The sequence below is a fragment of the Atractosteus spatula genome, chromosome 6 (genome assembly GCF_055471065.1).
Source record: "Atractosteus spatula isolate fAtrSpa1 chromosome 6, fAtrSpa1.hap1, whole genome shotgun sequence".
Taxonomy (NCBI): Eukaryota; Metazoa; Chordata; class Actinopteri; order Semionotiformes; family Lepisosteidae; genus Atractosteus; species Atractosteus spatula.
In genome coordinates this window covers 6,022,565-6,045,788 of record NC_142711.1, presented here as the reverse complement: position 1 = coordinate 6,045,788, position 23,224 = coordinate 6,022,565, and the positions used below count along the sequence as shown (strand labels likewise).

Genomic DNA, 23,224 nt, shown 5'->3' with positions numbered 1-23,224 from the left:
CCAGCCTAACCATATAGATTGGGGAGAGAAGTTCAGCACTCTGAATTGAGTGGGGGAGAAAATAACAAGGCACAGAGGTGTCTGCTGTTGGGTTCTAGTGCACAATACGTCTAATACAGTATTGCTATGGCATTGTATACTACTGGACACTTATTAAACTAAGACAATTCAAAATAGAGTATTGGTTGGTCAGTGAATGATCAGGAACTGTCTTCTGCCTCACAAGTATTGTTAATTCTTAAAAGGAGGGTAGTCTGTAATTTTAATTACCAATGCAGTTCTATTTTTTTTATTATAAAAGAAATTCTTTATTGGGTGTATTTCAGATTTGCTGCTTGTACAATAGTCATTAACAGGAATTTCCAGGGCGATGACATTTTTTGGATGTTATGAATATTTAGCGTGGATGTAATCCCAGAAGGCTTCATACATGAAGAGCGGAAGAATTAAAGGCGCAGATGTTTGTAAAATGATCCTTGTGTGTGCCGGCCGTGGGGTAGCCTGCAGACAGGAGCTCCGTCAGCCCTGCCATCTCCCCCATCTGCTCCCTAGGGCTCACTGGGTGAGGCCAGGAGACGGCTTCAATTTCCACAGCCCCGTCTGCTGCGGCCTCGCGCAGAGACGACCTCCTTTGTTTAAAATAAGAAATGCATTAAAACACGCTGGCACTTCATTTGCTGTTCTTTTGGGGGGGGGGGGGGGGACAAGGCTTCTCTGAATTCATTTTGCCAACGTGAATCGTACAGCACCTCGGCAGGTCTCCTGGGGGGAGGGGTGGTAGCCTTTGCAAGGGGAGCTGGAGTGAAGCATGACGACTGCAGCCTTATGCAGGGCGTTGTTCAGTGTCTGTGGCCTGTAAGGAATGGACGGCGATGTCGGTTAGTTGTCAGAGACGTAGGGCAGCGGTTCTTAACCTGGGGTGCAAGAAGCCCTTTCTGGGGGTGTGAGTCAGGCCAGATTTTTTTTTTGGCAAGTAAATCAAACACAGATTAAACGCAGGCGTTTTATGTACAACTGCTTTGTTTCTTCAAACCTGTGTATTTTGTGGTCAATGAAAAAGTGAAGATTTTGTGTGTTCTTAATTTTCTTAATTCTTAATAAAGAGCTGACCTAGTTCAGTGACTTTGATAAGTGGTGTGAGAGCATGTTTGTATATGAGTTTTCAAATACACCTCAGCTTTATCATACTTGTGCAATGGTACTGAACCTGAACCTGGTCAGATCTGATGTCTTATTCTCTTCGTCTCGCATGCATTTCTGCTGAAAGTGTGTGCTGCAGTACATTTATATGCTTGAACGGTTCATTGCATATTGGAATGTCACCGTGACTCGGTAACATGGACAGTGTGACAGACAGGACCACTTCAGTGTTGTGTAGAGCGAGTGAGCTTGTTCCAGAATGACTGACATTGTCCTTAAAAAAAACCAAACGCACCGAACAAAAGATCTTCTGCTGGACTCAGACCATTCACAACCCGGTCACTCCTGTTCAGATGTCAGTAGATAATGCTCACTGTTTAAAGGGGAACTGCACCGATATTTTTATATTTCAGGGTTATAAAGAATTCAGAGTTGAGTACATTTCCAACCACTATGAAAGTAAAATATACACAGGAATGTGTAAAACCTCCAATTTGCATGGCAAAACAGACGGAATTTCCAGGGATGCACAACGCCATGTTCTGTGATTCAGAACAAACCAAAAAAACCGTCAGTTGAGGTGAAGCGGCCCTATGGCATTGTAAAGAAGCAGGCTTGTGAACACATCTCTTTTAATCCAATTTTGCATTCGACTTCGAGACGGTTTTGGAGACAAATACTACTAACTCTGCGTGTAGATCACGTTGGAATATTTCTGCAGTGAAATGTCTGCTGCACAACCTGTACTTATTCGCTCGTACACCTCATTACATTAGCCATTACAGTGACAAGTGAACAGGAAGGGCTGCCTCACATTGCAGTTCACTCTCGCCCGTGAAGACACCATACAGTACAGGCGACGATTCAGTGCTTTCACAGAGTTCATGATTTTGTGCTTAATTTGGAATTTGTTAAATTCCGTTATTATTTTACTGAGATTTAAGAAAAGGCCTGAGAAATTGGGACTATAGTTCCCCTTTAACCTTTTGTAGCAATAGTATAGTTTTATCAAGCAACCAAAATTTGTGTATGAACCTCAACTTGTGATATCCTTAATGTTTGGTTTGGGCTGCCCTTGAATATATCCCAGAGATGATGGAATAGTTCACAGAATTACCCTACCGTAGGGGATTTAGAACTTAACTAATTGATCTAATTACTTGATTAGCTGTATAAATATAATACAGTAACATAGACTTAAGGTACCTTTTATAGGTAACCATATATTTTAAATATTCTTATCAGCTTTAAAACTTTCTCCATTATACTTTTATCATTAGTATATAAGTTAAGAAAACAAGTTCAAATAATTTTCAACTCAAATCTAATTCTCAAGGACATTAAGCTGAAAATAACCTTCTGCAATTTAGTTTTTTCTATTTTGTGTTTCTTGATCTTAAAAAAAAAAAAGGCCTGAAATGTTTTAGCTAAATTTAAAAAGGTGGGCAAAGTTATTTCCACTAAAGCTATCCTGTGACTTTCAATTTCAAATTGAATTTTTAGCTCGATTTTTCTTTCTATGTTAGGCCCTTTGATTGAACAGCAAACTGTATATTCAATACAGTGCTGTTGTGTAGCATGAGAGGTATGTTAAGACACGGGGGAAAAAAGCAGGATTTTCCTCGTAATAATAAGAACAGCATGAAGGGTTGATGCAGACAGAAAATAGCAAATAGCAACGCAAATTAACCATAAAGCTCTTTTTTGGTGAATCCTATACAATCTAGTTATTGTGGTCGAATGTCTAGTTCAAGACCACATTGTTTGTCTCTAATAAGACTTCTAGTTAGTTCTCAAGGTGGTGAAACCTAGCTGTTAGATAACTAGGAGGTGGGGGTAGGGTGGGAGAGTGTAGGTTACCACCTGCCCTAAGCTTTTTCCTGCGGGAAACCGCGTTTTACAGTACTTAATAGATGTATAGCAAACGTGTGTTGAAGCTGGTAATGTACTAATTCTTTAATACAGTTGACAATCCCTTTATTCTACTTCCCTCTGAGTGCCACTGTGGTTTTAAATGAGGGAATTCCTGTTTCTGATTTTCATTTTCATTCAGACATCTAGCAAAAATGGGGACCTTCAGCCAACAAGTTTGAGGTGCGGTCACAAACAGAACGCATCAGACTTCTACTGTGATCTCTTCTGATTGCACCTTTTGAGTGAAGTTGTACAGTGTACTAGTGCATGTGAGGATTTTTTCTGAGTATCTTAAAAATACTAAAGATGAAGGTATTTTGATACAGTGAACAGTGCTTAATGTTGAGGTGCATACCCTCAGTCAAGAACATTTAAAAATCCAGTATTTGACATTCCTGCAGGAGTAGCTCAGTTGATGTACTGGTCTTGGTTGACTGTTCAGCAACTGGACTGAAACACTTAGACTAAGGTACCTGGGGGTTTGTTTACTGCAGTCCGCTGAACAGAAGAGCTCATTGTACCAAACTTTCAACTTGTCCAATACTGAGAGAGAAGGGAGGAAAAGACACCTTATACCCTCTTATCAAGTAGTGTGCCTTATTACTGAGTAAGATTATACAGTATCCCTCTCGTTCTCTGGTCTTCTTTACCAAAGCAGCAAAACAATCCAAAGTATTTCTCCCCCTCTCCCGGGTAGCACAGCCCTGCTGCCTTTGTCCCGGCAGTGCTAGAATGTGTGGCCTGTGGAATTTCTCGTGCATCCAACCTGTGTGCGTTAGAGATTGGGTGGGGTGCTCGGGGGCTGTAATGTGCACGCTAGTGGCAGCTGCTTCTGTCTGAGAGGAGAAAGAGAGAGAGAGAGCAAGTGAGCAGGGAGCTGCCAAAGCTTACCCTTCCCCGTTCTTCAGCTGAGCCAGCACGCTCGCACACACTCCCGGACGCGTCTGCGTGCGCTCGAGCACTGCGAGGCGGGTCAGTCTGGGAGAAGCACTGCCGGCCGGGCTGCGGCTCTGGCTCTCGACGCCCACGGGCGAGAGGAGAGAGGCGGGGAAGTAGGACTGCGCTGCTCCCTCTGCCCAGCCTGGCGTGCGTGCCCGCGGGAATGGGGAGTCGCCAGGGAGTCCCTCTGGAGTGAAGAGCCCAGGATGTGCGACCCCGATCCGGTGGAGCTGGGCTGCCAGTGGTCCCAGCTGGCTGGGTTAGACAGCCTCTGGTTCAAGCTCCTCGCTCGGGCGGGCTGCAGGGATGTGGAGCTGGGTCTTAAGTGCTGTGATGGGGTTTCCTGGGGAAGAATACTAGTGTCTTCTAAAAGGAGCTGTGGCGATTGCGGGGTAAGTGGTTTTTGGACTAGCTGCACTTCACAGTTCGCATCATCAGGCGTTTGTTACCTGTCCCTTTTTAAATGCTAGCTGCTATCTCATCTAGTATTATTCTTTTTGTAGCTCATTCTATTTAAAGATACGCAGTGCTTTATTTTGCCAAATGCAACTTGGGGAGAAAGCCCCTTAGTTTTCTGTTTAATAGGAAATTTAAATGCCATAAGTTTGTCTTGAGGTTAGTGCAGTTATCATATGTGTGGGAAGCGGCAGGAAGAGGCTAGACTTAGAAGTGAATGTCACAGGCAGATTGGCTCAATTAACAGGTAAGCATTCTTACACAATGCTTCCTGAAGATAACCTCCGCACCTCGTGTCAGCCAATGTTATTTTCTGCTCGTTACGCAAGAGCTGTAATGTTCTAGAGAGACGTGGCGGGGATGTGTTGAAGTCCTCTTCCAGGCAGCACTCCTGTCAGCAGCCTGGTGTGCTTTAGGGTTCATTCTCCCACATTCAGAATCAGTCCAACAAGAATACCTGCTGTGCAGCATTTAATATAAGAACACTTCAAAAACAAAACAGCCTTGTGACGTTCTTAACAGTGAAGAGAGGAGTGAAAGTCTTTTAAAAAATATTTTACAAGAAATCCATTCTCTTTAATGGCTTTTGCAATCGATTACTTTTCTTTGATAGTATTGATTTGGGTTATTGCGGAGTTTGAAAGGCACTCGCACATCTGTTGAATGAACATGGACAATGAGTACACAAGTCTGAGATTGCACAACTTCATCATGTTCAGTAAAACTATAAGATTATTTTGGATAATAAACTTAATTGTTTTAATGTTCTTACTGTATAGTCATTTCTTGTATTGTAGTTGTTCTTAGCATTTTAAAACTTAATCCGGTTAGTATATATTTTTTCAGACTAATGGTGTTACATAAATTCATAAATATTTTAAGGAGCAGGCAGCACCATAGTGCATTTCAGGTGCATCTGCTTGCATGTTTGTGCAAACGGCAAGGACAAATCTTCATGGTTGTGTTTTTGGGGACATAATTTACAGTTTGTGATCAAGATTTTCTGTATACATCTGTCTGTTAAGATTCTGTTACTTATGCATAGATAAGTACACAGTCTGTATCGCGGCACACCAGAAATTCTTGGGATTTATCGTCCTTAAATACCTCTTTGGTAAATCCATCTGAAAATTCACGTTTCGGCTTCTGAATTTTTTAATCCTTATGTATTGTGGCGTTTGTTCACTCCCAGTGCTGTGACTAAAAGTTTCCCTGTTAAATAACAGTCCCTCTTTGGGCTGTTGCTGAACATTTCCATCCAGAATCCTGGGTCAAGATGATCTCATCAGCCCATGTTATGTAAGCCCAGCCCATCCTCTGGAGGGGCTGTACAGCTGGTAGGGGCCATGAGGAATCATGCGGTTTTCTGTAAAAATCTGTAGGTGTTTAAAGAAACCAAAAAATACATCTAGGAGGGAAGTTTATAATTCTACAACCTGTTATTGTTTAGAAGTTCTGTTTCTTGGCAGGTATTTCACTGTTTATCAATACGACGCTGAGTAAGAGCCTAAGATATTTTGTATTTTTGTCATTCGGTGCTATTTGTTTTTATGCAGAAACAATTTATAGGCATCATTCTGAAATCATAGATATTTTATTTTAAGCTGACACTTCTTCCAGGCCGTGGTCTGTTTGTTGTGCACAAAAATAGCTTTGTTAAGTTTGTATGTGTAGAAAGGAGCAAATGTTAATGAAAAGGAGCACCTGATACTTGACTACTCTAACACTTAGCATTGCTTGCTTTTATATAATATTTTTGAATGGATGTGCTCTGATTCTTGAAGATTATCAGTGTGATTTAAAGATTGATAAATGACCAACTTTTTTCTCACCCATGTTACGCTTTATTAATAAAGTGGTTGTAATTGAAAACACTAATGGGGGCTTTTGTTAGTGATGCTTATAGGCCTACAGATTGTAATCCTGATTGTGTAAAAGATCTTAAATTTTCCATGTCAATGTAAATACACATTTGTTCAAGAAATGCTTCTTAACCAATTAAAATGAAAATTTAATTTTTCTTATGTTTAAGGCCCAGACTGTCTAAACTTTAATGTGGTTTGGGGGAGACAGTGTCAGTACTGCCAAAAGCAAGTCCCTTTTTTGTGTTGTTTTTCATTACTGAGCTGGTCCACGAGTTTGCAAGACAGACAGGTTAATATGCCTGAGTGAGTGTAGGTATGACGAGGCACTGTGGGGTGCAAAGTTACAGGCACCATGAGTGTTTGAAAGTCATTATTTTATTTGTAATCCTATGGCTCTATTGTACAGTAAAAGGCGTTCCTACATCTGGAGCAATATGAAACAGAGCAGAAAGAGCGCGGTGATGGTGGATAAGTTAAAATGGTTTAAAATCTCATCTTTGAGGATATTGCCCGAGATGAAATAACCTGCGTTCTTTCAGTGCCAGGAAGAACACAGGCAGGCGAGTGCAGATAGTCGAGGGTCCTACGACACTTCAAAGTTTAAAAAGTTCCATTATGATTAGAATTGTTATCTATGACGCTTTCCTAGTGAGTAGAAAATGGAGGGTTATTTGGCGTAGCTGCAGCAATGTTTTGTGGTACTGGACAAGAAGTGTACAAGCCCTACATTGAATAAAATGGCAAGAAGTTGGAGGCGAGGGTGCGACTGAGCTTTGTGTTCTCGCTCTTGCAGGCCAAGCAGAAGGATGCGCAGGAGCAGAGCGCGCTGGCGTCGCCCGCGGAGGAGGAGCCCTTCTCCTGGCCCGGCCCGAAGACGCTCCGGCTCCGCAGGACCTCCCAGGGCTTCGGCTTCACGCTGCGCCACTTCATCGTCTACCCGCCCGAGTCCGCTGTCCACTCGTCCCTGAAGGCAAGCCGAGCCGAGTGAGCCTCCTCCCCCTGCCCCGTGGCACAGAGCCGCAGTGACATCCCGGAGGAGCCCTGTCGGTGTAGACGAGGGGAGAAAGACTCGAACCTCACCGTCTCCTCACCTGCTGGAGCTGGGCCTGCGTGGAGCCCCCCCCCAAAAAAAGAACAAAGCTGGTTTTGTTCAAGGGGTGGGGAAGTGAGATGAAGGACTGCTGGTCCTAGGATTTGAAATGACATGCCCCCGGAGTTTCACTTAGTTCAGTCCGCGGCAGGAGGGCGTTGTCTGGCGTGGGACAGCGTTGCAGGACGAGAAAATCGTGCTGTATCAACACCTTTTGAGCAGCCCCCCCCCCATTCCCTTTTGATTTTGGGGTTTCCTCCTGCTGCCCTTTGCCATTGCATCTCTGCTATTGTAATTAAATGATTGATCGCTTTCAGGGTCTGAGAAGTGTTTAACGAGGGGAATTACGTGTCTGACTCAGCAGACCGGTCACAAAGAAATCCTGTGCACCCCTTCAGATTGTTTTGGAGCTGTTGTCAAGAGCAGGCCATGGATTTCGCTGGGTTTCCTTAATCACTTCCATATGCTTTTTATGGGCAGTGCCGGAGTCTCGGCTAAAATCAATAGGAATGTTGTTGGTAAAATAAATACTGTAACTAGGTGACTTCAGGAAGAGTGAAAACGCAAACCTGCCCATTCTCATGGAGAATTCATGAGGTCTTCCATTGCTGCACCAGCAAGGAAAACAAAAGGAAGAGAACAGTGAGCAGTTTAGAAGAAGTGCTGATCTGGTGTCAAGAGCTACTGCACCAAGCGCTTCTTCGTTCAGAGATTAACAGAGAAATCTGTGACCATGCTAATTCAGCATTCGTCTGTGCTTTATTCAATACTGAGTTTGGGAAATGGTGAATACAACTGCTGTTACTATAAGCTGGCTTTACAGTAAACCTATTATAAGTTTTAAATTGCTTTCAGTTCATTTTTTAAAAAATTTATAGGGGCACATTCTGTAGTAAGCTAGAATGCAGTTCGTTATTGTCTGATAACGTACAATCAGCTGATTCAAAATAGGTTGTACAGTGCCACAAGCAGACAAATATACTCCATAGCCTTATAGTTAACTCGTTTAATACTACCTGATTAAATTTGAAGGCTAAAAAGGAATGTTTGCCTAATCACTCGGGACATTCATTTTTCTTTTTTTTTTCCAGGATGAAGAAAATGGCAACAGAGGTAAGATACTTGATTTTGTAGTAAAAAAAGTTTACCAGCTCCAGCTGTGAACACCCTGGAATTGTATTAACATGGCTTAATGAATTACTCTCATGCCATTTAGCTTGGACGGCTGGGCAGAACTGAAGTAGATAATTGTTGTTTAAGGCGTAGAGTTTGTTGCTGATTGCCTCTTCATTCGGAGGAAAGCTGCTGGGAGAGAAGCACGTGACCCATCTGGGTGGATAAATCTCGCAGCCAGTTCCTGTCGGAGCTGTCTGTACAGCAATATGCTGCTAAAATCTATGAATGTTACACTCCCCCACACACACCTTCGCTCATCTCGTTCAACCAGTGAAGGACAGTTCACAAGAATGGAGGAATTTCTTTCTGGATTTTTGTGAGCTGGTCTTATTTGCAAGAGAACTTGGTGGGGAGGATGTTATGGTGTCATAGGCAAATTAAAAGAGCTCTGCAAAACTGCTAAACTTCACTGTCGTGTAGAATTGCTCGGGATGCTTGTGAAAACGTATCTTCAGGTCGGCTTCAGGTTTGTAGTTAGCACTTGAATTTAAGCTGCATAGACTTTTGATCTTTTACATCGTCTGAATGTCACACTTTGTGAAGTGATTTTTTTTTACTTTGAAAAATTACAGTTGCCATGACTTAATAAAATAACGAGGCTGGTCTAGTTTGTAGAAATAAATGTGGGGCAAGGGGCTGTGATTTAGTATTACAGTAATAAAATAACCACTTCCATCTGAAGTGTCTTATTTGCCTCTGAAACATTAACCACTCCAAATTGATATTGTCGTCTCTTGCATGCTGCACTATGGCAAATGATCGTAACGACTGGGAAACGGGTATTGACAGTGGTCACACAATCCACTTAGTGCCACCGCATGGAAGTAATGAATCCCAGTTGCCTGTGCTTTGCATGCTGCAGTGGCATTGTGTTGTCTGGAGACCAAAGAGACGGGTGACAGATGAATGTTTGTAGAAAGCTCAAATCCATTGTAAATGTGGAATTTTATTTCTATAGATTATCTGGCAAGAACTTTTTGGAGCCGCTTTTGGTAGCACATGACGCGAGCAGGGTGGCATGGTGACGCGGTGGTTAGCTTGGCTGCCCCAGTGTTGGGTCCCCGGGCTCACGTCTGCACGGTTTGTGTCTCCTTCCCGGGTTCGCTGGGGTTTCCTCCAGGAGCTCCGCAGCTGGTAGGTTAACTGGCCTCTGGGAGAGTGGGCCTGGTGGGAGTGTGCAAGACTGGCTCCGGGTGTGTCCGGTCTTGCGCCCGCTGTGTGCCAGGATAGGCTCCTGCGACTCCTCCTGCGACCCTGTATCGGACAGGGCAGTTGGAGAATGGGTGGACCAAGCACGTAGTGAAAGACGAGATGAGGTCTTTCATCGTTTAATGTGATTTTTGCTGAATTCGGTAGCCTTTCAAGCCCGCGTTGTAGTGCTAAAGATGGTTCTGTATTTCGAAAAGATGTGGGTTTTAAATTAAGACCACTTTATTTTCTGCTGCACTGAAACTGCTTGCTTTTTAATTGTACCTCTTAAAGCAGCCTGGGTGTCACTGGTCGAAGCTTGCTTCTGTGGTACTCAGTTGATGGTAGCCTAATCTTTCTAGGGCTGTTAGCTTTCAGCTCTTTGGTATGGTACTCTCTGCTTCCTATAACATCCGGCACCTCAACATACATTTCCATGTCTTTGGCCTGCTCTCTCTAACCAGAAAGCAGACATGTTCCTGGATGGTTTTATTTATAGTGGCTTGGAATAGCAGTGACTGGACATTGTGGGCACTGTGAGGACGAACTCGAAACACACGTTGAAGGTCTTAGTGTTGTGCTCTTCCTAAACAGCGTAGCAAAGTTGATTGCATTTAATGGTAACACTTTGCTGCTTTATACCTTGCCCCAGTGTATATACATGTATTCAAAGCTTCCCTGGTCCTTGGATATGTTGCACTCGTGTCACCCTCTTTACAGGATACAACTGAGTTTCTGCCATTTCATTTTCCACCTGCACGCGCGACATAGGACACATAGCAACACGTAGGAGAGCTGTGCTTCATGTTTACCATGTGTGAATCTGTGTCCATGTGCCATCAGGTTTCAATCGCTCCTTTCCCTCCGCTTAGCCCCCTTTTCTTTATTTGAAAACTGCCTGCTTGTCCTTTATAGTACCGTACCACTGGCGTTCCTTCTGTTTTTCTTCCTTACATTTGACTGTTTCCCTAATGGAACTCCGTTGCTATCCTGCTGCAAAACATCTGTGGTTCCTTCTTCATCCTGAGAATACTTGAAGGATAGCTCGTGTTTGTTTGTTTGACTGGATGCCATATGTGAAGGAGCGTTTGGATTTTGGTAAGAATTTCACATGCTGATGTAAAGGGTGTTGCATCTGGAATTTTTCCAGTCTGAGCACAGCCCCTCTTAAATGGTGTATGTTCCCTTACAATTAATGGAAGCATAATCATTTTTGTCGTCTCTAGGGAGAAAAAAAAAATTCTGTGCGATTCCGATTGCTCAAGACATTTCGTAAACTTCCCAAATTTATGTTCCAAGTATTTTGCTTCAGAAGTTTTTTGAACAAGCTTAATTTGGGGAATTTAGGCATTTAAAACAGCTGTTCAAATATTTGTTTTGTTTTTTGTTCTAAAGCAAAATTGCAAGTTAGAAGTCCTGAGATTGTTTTTGTTCCATGCAAACAGCAGAGTGAGTAATCGTGTGAACAACAGAAATTCCCCCGATGGCTTATTGGTATAAGAAACAGCTCCACTCCTTAAGGAACTGCGCTGTTTCTGAGATGTATCTGTTTGTCTCCCGACAGCGGTTTACTTAGCTAGTTATGTGTTGCTTTGGTAAATAAGTAAATACATTCCTCTGACAAATGATTGATAGATACTTGATTAATCCCTTGAGGGAAATTGCAGATCACAAATGATCACATTGCTTTAGTACTGGTAAATATATTTTTTCTGCAATTTGCACAGTCAGTGCTTAATATGGAGGAACAGATGTGATCTTCATGTGTTCAATTTATTTGATCAGTGGTGGTTAATTTTCCTTGCCACTTTAACTTCTAGATGGAGCACGTTCTTTATTGTCATGTAAATTACCTTGAGAAGAGAAGTACAGTAACTGGGCATTGCAATAAAACTTATTACTTTTATTAATCAGAAGACAGAAAATTATTCAAATTTTTAGTTTGCAGTTATTCCTGCTCAGGATATAAATCTGTTTTCATGCAGCCTGCATTTTCTTACATGTTTTGAATAATACCACAGATTTGTAGTTTAAAGGTAAAACAGTCCTTTTATGACAGTGTTTTTTTTTTTTCCTGTTAGAGGAACCTTGTGAGCTCTGTAAAATCATTCACATTCACATTCACATTTTTGCTCTTGCAGTGGTGGTTAACTGTTAAAAACAAGCTCCATATATAATTACTGAATTACACACATTGATATACACAATACCTAGTGGAGTTAACTTACAGGTTCTTTTATACACTCAAAGCAGTTTGCTCTTTTTATGCGAGGTCATAAAACTGGGAGGTTTAGCATCCTCGTTTTTTATTCTTCAGATGTGCAAACCTGAAATGCATAAGAAGTGCACAAGTCTGTAGTCTAAACATCACTAGTTTCACCAGATCAGATAACCAAGATTCTCCAAGGGTCACTGTGCAGCTAACATGTCTCTGGGTTTGGGTGGGTGAGACATGGCCTGGGTATCCTTGGAGCTTAGGGCACTGGAGACTTTCCTGACACCGGTACTGGCACGGCTGGCAGTGAAAGTCAATATTAGTCCATTTAATTTCTTACCTAAAATTAACCCAAAGAACTTAAGGTATGGGATATCTCTACATTTCATTGCTACATCAACCATTGTCCATGTTATTTTTAACATGGGTGTACAATTTTACTGGGTGTAAAAACATTCGACAAGTGCTGTGCAGTTCTAGTGAGCGATGTCTTGCCAATGTTACTTTCAGGCTAATGAAAGCTTTTAACAAGAGATTATACAAGATTATGTCTCGAGGCAGAATCTGAGGACTGTGAAAGTGTTTGGCACAGTGCAAGAATGGATAGTTCTCACAAGCAGATTTAGTATCTGCAAGTGACAGAATTAGGAAAGTAAATTTATAGTGTTGGTGGATCCAGTGGTGATTTGGACAAAACTGAACAACTACTTGTTGATTGTTGGTTTTTGATTTGTTTGACTTGTTGATCCTTTGAAACAGAAGTTGATGGTTAAAGGCTCTGCTACAATATCTTTTCCCAAAGTCTGAGAGCTTGTGAAAGAAAAATAGGAAGGAATTTTCTGTTGCATCATGGTTGAACATGAAATTGAATGGAACTGTGCCCAGCGTCACAGAATTACATTATTAAATGCGAAACAACACAGCAATGTCCAAGTCCGCATAAAACTGCCAGCCGCGCGAAAATGGAAAATGAAGCCAAAAATGTAGAACAGGGTCCAAGCTGAAAAAGTCTGCACTTGGGGATCTTGTCTTCATTTCATAAACCGTATTGCCTTGAGAAGCTCCTTGTGACAGTGTATGAGGTAGGCATTGCACCATAAGCGATTGTAATCTTAAGGTGTTTATACGGAACATTTCAAAGCAGTTCAGTTTAAAACTGAAAATGTCTGTGGCTTGTCTACCCCAAAAAGATGGTATTTTGCTTTTTATTTTTGTGGCACATGTAACAGTATAGTGTAAGTCCCTGGACTCGTCTCTGGACTTTTGAGTTCTAGATCATTTCCCCTCTCCCCCCCTTCCTGATCCTGATAAGGCTTTTTTTCTTCCATTTATTCCTTTTGCCTGCAGTTGACATTTTTCCTACCCTCCTAATCGCCATCTGTCAGAGCTGCTCGTTTTCCCCCCGGAACGCCCGCGGTGAAGCCATCGGCCAGGGTGCAGGAGCTGGCGTGGGTGTGGGGGAGCGCTGTGGCTCCGGTGAGTGGCGTGGCAAGCTGGCGGCCGCGCTGCGGGTCCCGGCGACGGCCGTAGTGCTGTGCCCGCTCTGCCCCTCAGCCAGTGTCGCCCCTTCCCGAACTGGTGTGTTCACACCGCGGGCTGGTTCAGCCTCTCGGGCGGTATGCCCACTGCCGTGGTCCATGACAAACGGTAGAGTGGACGGCGGTATTGGCTTTTATGTGTTCATGTGGCCTTGTGTGTTCCGCATCCATCTCCTAAGTTTAGATGGCACGTCAGCCCTGAAGAAGTGGAGGAGGAGTGTGTGTTACCATGGTAAAAACATAGCCTAGCCACAAACATAACCACATATCCACAATTAGCGCCTTCACAAAGACGGGCATTCTTTGAGGAAAGAGGGAAGAGAAGTCGGATGGTTTGCATAATGGCGTGCAGAACAGATCTGACAGTGCAAACTTGTTGCTACCGAAACAAAAATAGCCAAAGTGGGGGGGGGGATTACTAAAAACAAGTAAAAGCAATGTCATTGTGCGAAAGTGAAAGGCGAATTGTTTCCTAACAAGCACACTGTGTCCAGTTTCATTCCGCCAGAGGAAGCCATGAAGAAAGGAGGTGATCTGGCAGGGAGAGATGGAACTTGAAGACCTGGGAGTACATGGGCACTGAACTATAGATTCTCACTTCTTTCTTTCAGAATGGGAGAAAGGTGTGAAGGTTAGACAAGCTGAAACGGTGCAGAGAAGCCAGTGTGACTGGTGTTGCTCTGGATGTGATAATAGTTGCACACAGGCTCGGAGACACAGTGCCCCTCTCCCGGCTCATCGAGCACAGGAGAATTCTTCATGTCTCGGTTTCACCTCTCAGACACGTTCAGCATCACTGAGCCCTGTAGACTGAAGTGAGTGTCGATGAAAGTGACCATTTTAAATCAAGTCTGTGGGAAGATGGGTTTCTGTATTTTAATTAGCATTAAATTGTTTATTGAATTACCTTTTAAATCTGGTATTAAAGTTTTAATTAGACCTTTTATCTGTCAGAAGATGATCACTATACAGTATGTTTAAAGGTTCATACCTACGGTATTTAAAATCGCTTGAAAGATGACTTAAATCTCAACTACAGCTTTTCAAAATCTTACTTCAGTGAAGTGCTTCACATTTGAATTGTTTATGCATAGGGAAACAAAGCCTTGCTTGTTCTGTGCTTTTCTTTAGTGTTCTCCTGAATACATGTTATAATATGCTAATTTAGAAAGAGTGCAACCAGGAACATGTCAGCTCAATGCTGTAGGCATGTGTCATGGTGTCTAGAAGAAAACAGCTGCTCTGTTTGCCCTGAGAATACTTGTCTTCCATTGGATGAACCTGCCTTGAAATGGTTAATTCCTGTAAAGTCACTTAAAGACATAATATCATTTACAAAAGCTCCATCTAGTGTTCAGGCTGAAGATGAGCACAGGAGAAATAAGTGCCCTAAAAGCAACGGTTGAAGTAATGCCCTTTAGTAAACAAGAAATGTGCAGTACTGTTTAGCCTAAAGAATTTTCTATAGCCTGGACCACCTGCCTGCTCCATTTCATTGATTTTATTGATAGTACGGTCAGACGTTTCACAAACGCCTCCGTCTTGAGATAGTTCTTGTTGAGTTCACGATCGCTCTCTCTCTCTCTGGCCAGTGTTGTAGTAAAGAGCCTCAAACACAAGGGTTTGAAGCATTAGAAAAGTATGCTGAGTCATGAGGAGATACCTGTATGTGAGACCTGAATGAAAACCGATCCCCTTTGTGAGTACGTTTGGAGTTTAATGAGGGGGCAAAATGTATACACAGGGACATTTTCGGCTCTTTAGAGCACAAATGTAATCAAACTTTTTGTAGAACAAAAATCAAGGTTATACACTATAGTGGGGCACTGCAGGGTCACTTTTTTGTGTTGTATTCATCGGCTTATATGAAAGAGATTTCACATCAAAAGGGCCTGTTACAAGAGCCAGTGTTTCGCTCTGTGGGTTATGTACAGTAGAGTGCACCTTTCAATTGGGAAGCTTTAGTAGAGGAACTAGTCACACCCCGGGCTTGTTCTATAGAAAAGACTTTGTTCCTTGTTGAAACGAAACGTTATCGTTTCAGAGGAAATTGGTTAGGAGTGAAAGGTAGCACACCAAACATGAAGTGCTGTGTACTGTACTCACTGACCTTTCCCCTGCTGTCGAAGTGTTTGAAGAAGCTGAGGCGCTCAAATCCCATCCTTCCAAAGTGCCATTGTTGGGAGAATCATGCCCTGTTTTTGACAAAGTAAGATCCCTTTCAATTGAACGGATTCATTTAATTTCATTTCCATTGGAGTTGATATGTCTAAGGTGTTACTGTTCAATTCTGGAATGTGCTGACGTTTTTTTGCACCGACGTATTCAATAGCCTACAGTTATTTTTTAACTCTTGTTTCTTGTTTTTTAGGACATTTCTGTTCAGTTCAAGGAAACAAACAGTCCTCCTTTGTTATTTAGTCATTTTAAAAATGTTGCATTAATTGTTAGAGCTGGTGATGAGAAATCAAATTATTCCCGACAGGGCCTCCTGTGACCCTGCTAGGAGACTCTTCACAGCATCCTCTCGGAGGACTGTGTAAAACAGACATTTTAACTGGAGAGTTCTGGAGATTGATCAGCTCCATTGTATCAGATTCATACATCCTTAGGTTTTGACCTTGTGGATTTTAATGTTGCATTTGTGACTAACTATTTCAAGCTGCACACCAGTTGCTGGCTGCCATGTTGTTTTACAAGAGCGAAATCCTCCTTCAGATTAAATGAGGATTCAAACTTCAAAACGTTTTAGAGAAAAGCCGGGGGAGAAGGGCGCAGGGGGGTACACAGGACCTTTTCCAGTGCTGCAAGTAGTTGTCTAAATGAAACTACTCTTAAGTGTAGCACATTGTTGTGTGGAATTTTCTTATGTGGTGAATTGATAGATGATAAAGAAGAGCCACTGTGTGAGTAAAGTTCCCTGTGTCCTGTGTTATGTCACAGTAAACAAATGAAGCCTGCTTTGTGATATTGTATGGTAAGCTGTAATTGGTGAGATAGTCAGTTTGACTTTGGAAGCATGGACAAGTTTCTAGCAATTATGCACATATGTCTGTTCCACTGGAAGGTTCTCCAATAGCTGTTAGCATACAAGTGCTCATAGTCTTGCAGTGTAAAAAAAATTTTTTTTGGAAGGACTTTGTAAGACATACAAATATCCAGAGCCACAGAGCCTGCATAGAGAGAGCTTTATCATGGAGACCTGAAAGTGTGGTTCCTAAAATGAAAAGACCTGATTTCCAAGGTCCCAACCACCTTTTTGTAGGAGTGAGCCTTATTTTAATTATGGTATAATTGAGTTCAGTACCTGCTTTCATTCCAGACAATGTATGAGATTGGCATACTTTTCTTAGAGCTGATTTACAATGTTAAATGATGGCAGGAGTAATGGTATGTTTCTCTAATGTGGACACTGAATTAAGACTTCAGGCAACAAGTATCAAATTCTAAACCGATGACATTTTTTTGATTGTGAGCTCCCTAGAAAACAAGTAGCCTGAATACAATTCAGCTACGTTAATTTGTTTTGACTATAAAGCAATTGTGGTCAGTTGTAGGATAATGTAAGAGAACGATGAAAGCAGGCCATAGCTCAGTATGAATTAGGATAAATTCATAAATCATATTCACCTCCTTTGTAACTCAGTAATTTGCTTTTTTTGCTGTAACAGTTTCTTAAATCAGTAACTGATATTTTCTTAGTGAGTGTGGACATAATGCTTCTGTTCTGCTTATATGCTTAGAGCCCAGGAAATCCAATTGTGCTTCATTCTCCTGGGGATTCCTCCTCTAAGTCAAGAGCTGCAGAAAGCCAGATTAAAGAATCATCATTTAAAAAAAAAAATCAATTGATCTTAAAAGGGAAATTGGAAAAACTAGGTCATACGTTTTTCTCATTGTCTTCTTCGTACATCAAAGGGTGTGTCTAGTAATTCTGAGCAGTAAAGCAAGGTGGAGCTAGTTCAGTGTCTTATTCATCCATTCGTGATCGGCTTATCCCAGTGAGGGTCTGGACAAGCTGCAAGGCCGAGGGTGCAAAGGGTTAACACCCTTACTGTCTTGGACCTGACTCATTTACATTCTTCTTATGGTGAAAGTTGTGGGGGTAACTTTCTGGTCCCTGACCTCAACGTATAATGGGGATTGCTGCTAATTACCTCGACTTTGCTAACTAAGCAAAGCTTCAGTGGTGGGCAAAGTACTTTACATGTACAGTAGGAAGGGCTCACTTTGGGATTCTTAGGGATTATAAAATGTACGTAAATACAATAAATGTATTAGTTACATGCAGGGTATGTGTAAAGTGAAAGATTTTGGTATTGTAGCTTAAATGGTCAACATTACAGATCTTCTCCACTGCGAGGTCATTTAGTTATTCAACAAAGCTGTAGTCTGTAGTGATACTGCGCAAGAGTACTTGTGATCCCATTTCTCACCATTAGAGGGAGTATAATATAATAGTGGAGCAGAGCTGTTTATTTAAAGGGTGAGGTTGATGTTGCTGCCTTACATAACGCTCTGTCCTCTGTTCACGGCACACTCGATGCACATTAAGTGACATTCTTAAGATGTTGCCCACTCTGTGAATCTCATTTTCACTGTCCTTCTTTTAAAAGACTAAAGGTTAGAAAACAAGAGGGGGGAAAAACAGCAGCACAGCAAGATTGTAACAGAGATTTAAAGCCGTTAATGCTAATACAAGTGTGACAGTTCCATGGGATTGAACGCCCACGCGTTCGTGGAGGAACTGGAGCAAATGCATCTAGTGCAGTTAGTTTCAACGTGTCAGGCTGGTATTGTACAGGAGGTGAATTTAACAGCTGAGCTCCAGTTAACCTATTTTTCTGTAAAGGGTATTAGATCTTCCATGGTGTTGTCCTAAATATAATTTCACTAACTTTTAAGCCATATATTTATTTCATTTTCATTTTGTACAGTAAAGCAGTAAAGGTGGAGCTAGTTCAGTTTCTTATTCATCCGTTCATGATCTGCTAATCCCAGTAAGGGTCTGGAGAAGCCAGAAGGCTGAGGGTGCAAAGCTTTAAGCTTTCATTTCATAGTGCGCATGATTGTATTAATCACAGGACACATTTCGGCTCTATATATAAGCACTAATATATAGCCCCCACACTGGACTAAGCCACAAGGCTGTTTCCCTAAAATTCCTTAATGTTTGTTAGATCTTTGTATTGCACAGTGTAATCATCTAGTGGTGTGTTTGTGCTGTGGAAAGCAGCAGAGACAAATGTGCAACTGATGCTTCTACATGAATATAATATTGATGCCTTGTCGTGTACTGTAGCATTACCCATATCTACAGTACTGTAGGCACTCCTACATTTCTTTCATTGTCAACGGGAGTATGTGATCTATCGGAGCTGGCGTCGGTACCCTTGGCGTCTATTCCTTTCAGCCATGACATAATACTTGATTATTACGAGGTATTCATTTTCGATCACTTGTTCTGTTGGCGAATGTGGCACTAAACTGTGTCTCTGAAAGCTCGAGAGGAGTATGAACACTTGAGTATTAGCATGCTGTATGGACGTAGCTAAGTACGTAGACTGCGTATTTGTCACAAACTAATTTTATTAAAAGAGAAAATATGAAAAACCGTCTCAAGCTTTCTGAAACCAATAAAGTAAATTACAGATGAAAAATTTACATCATTTTTAATTGTTCATGTTTTAATTCCCATATTTTCAGTGCACACAACAAATTTCCAGGGTCATCTGGCATACCACAGTCTGAGAACCACCAGTATAAGGCATCAAAAATATGCTGACAGGCACAGAATAACACAATGCACAGAATGGGTATATTTGCAAAAAGAGAATTTGCAATAAAATGCCACAAAGTACCTCTTGCATTTTCTTTTGCAGCTCATATTCATATTTGCAAAGGAACAAGTAATAGGCTTATTCCGTACTGAAAAGAGAAGAGAGAAAACACAACGTTTCGGCTGTGAAACCGCTTCTTCAGGTGTCTTCAGCCTTCTGTCGGCTTCATAGCCGAAACATTTTCTCTCTTCTCTTTCCAGCAGGGAATAAACCTATTACATGTTCCTTTGCAGACTATGCATGCTGACGCAGCTGCCCACCTGAACTATATATATATTTGGATTCAATCAACAGTTCATTTTTTCATACTATAGTGGTAATGTAGAGTAGGAGAATTGTCCTTAAAAAATGATTTGACTTGTACTCTATATTATTCTTCCTAGTCCTGTAGGAAGAGGAGCTGTTTATGAAATTCCAATGGAAATTTTCCAGAAAAGTATTTGCTGGCAGTATGGGGAAAAGGGAAGCTGTTGTTGAAATGTAATCTGAGAGGCATTGCTGAAACTTGTATGATTTACATAATTGTGTCTGGTGCATTGCATTCCATTCATTTTCGTGGCGACAATGTTTTGCCTTTCCCACTTAAGTGTTTTGAAATTTCTGTATAAAGTGTTGCACGTAAACTGGATTGATCTAGTTCCACTTTCTCTTTTATAGACAAACAAAAAAAAATTAGGAGCAGTGTTCTTTGGAAGTCTGAAGTCTGTACGTTTCCTCTCTAGAAATCAGCTTTACTTCAACCTGACTATTCATTTTATTTAAAGAATCTGCAGTTTTTACCAACCTTACTATTGGGGGGAAAAAACAGCATTTATAACAAAGTAATGTAGCTTAATTGCGATAGTTTTAAAATGGTAATATTTTTTTTCTCCATATAAGCAGTTTGTACTCTGCAGTAAAAACTTTAAAATTTGTGTTAAGGCTGTCCAATTAAATATAAAACCTAGATTTGCAGTGAATGGAGAAACGATGGGCTTCAGATACCTGGCTCAGTGGTTTATACACACCTGCCACTTTGTGTAAAATGCCTGTTTTTGTCCAAAGTACACTTCCTCATTTTGTGCCACAGCATTGTTACACTGAGGATGAGGTCATGCACTGGGCTGCCTGTCAGTATCTTCCTGGATGTGGACTGCTTGTATCTTGTTCCCTTGCAAAGTCCTTTGACTGTGATGGAAGAGCTCTCACTCCTTTAAAGGGCAAATCATTAAATACCCTAATATTAAAGCAACTTTCCGTCTGCTCAGACAGATTAATCTGAGTTTATTGATGAAAGAAATGGCATATGTTGTATATTTAATTTTTCAGAAGCATTTTGATAAAATTCCACATAAAATATTGCTTCTTAAATTGTAATGTAATTGTTTAAAGCCTGTAATTGTACTAAGAAGTGATTAATGGATTGGTACATTGAGGTGATGTAGCTATTGGAATACCACAGGGACCACTGCACTACCTGTTTTTTTGCCTCTTATTAATGTTTCGATCTTAAATACAAACTTCATTAGTACAAAGTAAAAATGATTGTTTACTTAATTGTCTCAGTGCTTAGGCTTTTCACTACATATCAGCAATCCAGATTTGTCAAGTTCACAGGTACAGAAATAACAGTTTTACCAAACACTTCCTAAAAAAATTACAAATTATTGTGTCATTCTGGGCCTGACAGATGACATTTAATGTAGGCTAGTGGAGAGCAGAGTGTGTTATTTGCTGCAAGCAGAAACAAACTCCGTATGAAGACCCAGTTGTTTACGTTGGCACATTCTCACAAAGACAATGCAGGGAAACAGCAGAAAGGGCAAAACAGGGTGTTAACACTCGGATTTAAATGATCTGGTAAGATTTCATTTCGGATAGTGTGTACATGATTGGTCATGACATTCCAAGCTATTACTCCTCTGCTTTCATTTCATGGACGTAAATGAATGTCCTACACAAATAGACTAAAAACTCTTTAACGGAGAAGCAGCAGACAGTCTTGTGTAGTTTCAGCATTTGCTGAGCTCAGTTCACCTAGCGGCTGTGCTGGGGTTTCCCTGTTCTGTATACACTACAGCGCCATGTGGTACGTGACAGGTTGGCTTGTTTCACACATGATGTGGTTTTCATCCTGTTCTTTTTGTATTTTCTTAACATCTTGTAGGAGGCCCTTCATTACTGCCGCTGTTAATGGAAATTGGCTATATTTTTTTCCTATAGGCTGTACATAGCTACAGCAAATACTCTAATACTTCCATAAAATAATGAAGCTGTAATATTTTAACCTTGCGTATGTGCAAGAAATGTCAGAATTTAGTCGGCAACTTTCCAATATCATTAACAGTCAAGCCAATGGATAATAATGGGAGTGAAATAGGAGCCAGGGAACTCAATGGGAGAGCATTTAAGACTGAGAACTGGAGACACCTCCTTACACAAAGGGCTGTGGGGGTATGGAACAACCTGCTCACCCTGTTTTGTAAATGCTGATATACTGCTTTCTAAAAAAAATTCCTGAGATCCTTGAAACAATTATCTAATTGCTACCAAATGGGCTGAATGTCCCCCTTTGTAACCTCATATAGTAAAATTGTCAAATGCAGTTGCAGTTGGTCTAATGGACTTCTGTTTCCTGAATAAAAACTTCTCCAGTTTAAGCTCTTTATATAATTGCAAAACATTTCTTGCAAAAAAACACTAAATGTAGATCTGGTTAAGTGTACCTGGACTTTTGTCTGTGGTCTGCTCTGTTCCTTAGGGAGCTGTTTTGTGACATGGATACGAGATACAGACCAAAAATACATCCTGGGTAGATTGAGGTGACCTTCTTTAGTCATGGTGCTCCTAGTTCTTACTGTACAAAGCTGGGTTGTTACAGAAATTAACCTCATTGATATTGATAGAACGATCGATAGATATGTTTTAATTACCTGGACTTGTCCTAGGCCTCTGTCAGTGTTTAAATGATTGTTTTTTAAATGATGATCACCAAATGTTTAATTTAGGGGTGATTAAAAAAATATTTTGTGATCTAGGAAATCAAGGAAATACTGCAGTTATTGCAAACTTTCGGAGACACTCCAGCTGGTGTGTAGAAGGGACATTTTCAAATAGCTGTTCCTTTCTTGTTGGACGTGTGTAGATAATGCTTTAGCTCGCCTTTTCTCCGTCCTCTGCCTATCCCTGCAGGTAAGTCAGGTGGGTCCAGGAACCCATTGCACAACTTGTTTGCAGCAAAACTGTACCTGCTGCCTTGCCTCTGCCTTTGGATGGGTGATTCATCTATCCCTTGAGCACAGGGGTGCTGAAGGGTTCTGCTGTGGTATTATACCTTGCTGGGGCTTTGAAATGGATGCATGTCAATACAGGTATCTTTATTTTTAGCTCTTTTTAGTGGTTTTAAAGTGAATTAACATGCATGAAGCTTCCAATATCTTGCTATGCATACGTTCCAGAGGCATAAACACGAAATAATAAGGGGTCAATTAAAATTATTTAATTGCGTTTGTTTGAGATACCTGTGCCTTCTTGTAATGATATTCCGTAGTGTAAAAATCACATCACATCACATCACATTACATTAAACCCTCAGTTCAGCAGACTTTGGTTTTAACTGATAGAAATACAAAACGTCTCCACACAATAATGGGGAAATTAATAAATAAAAAATATGTAAAATACTGCATAGTTTTAAAATTCACATCAGTGATGCTCTATAGGGGGTTGCTTACCCCTATAGATGTTTTTCATGTGCTTTAGTGAGTTTTATACAGTATATCAACATCATGAAACAAAGTGCTTGTGTAATTAGGAACAATTTAAATATGACAAGTCAACAGATTGAGAAAGAATATATATATGCATGTTATATATGTTTTTTT

At 41.1% G+C, this 23,224-nt stretch overlaps 1 protein-coding gene across 2 annotated transcripts in view; it reads left to right on the top strand.

Annotated features, from left to right (window-relative positions):
• Window positions 1-23,224, top strand: part of LOC148831730 (rho GTPase-activating protein 21-like) — a 108,550-nt gene that overhangs the window by 38,764 nt on the left and 46,562 nt on the right. For both annotated transcript variants that reach the window (XM_088918261.1, XM_088918260.1), the window contains exons 3-4: window positions 7,108-7,284; window positions 8,496-8,517. In XM_088918261.1, coding sequence (XP_088774387.1) covers window positions 7,108-7,284; window positions 8,496-8,517 — 199 coding nt within the window. The remainder of the gene's footprint in view (window positions 1-7,107; window positions 7,285-8,495; window positions 8,518-23,224) is intronic.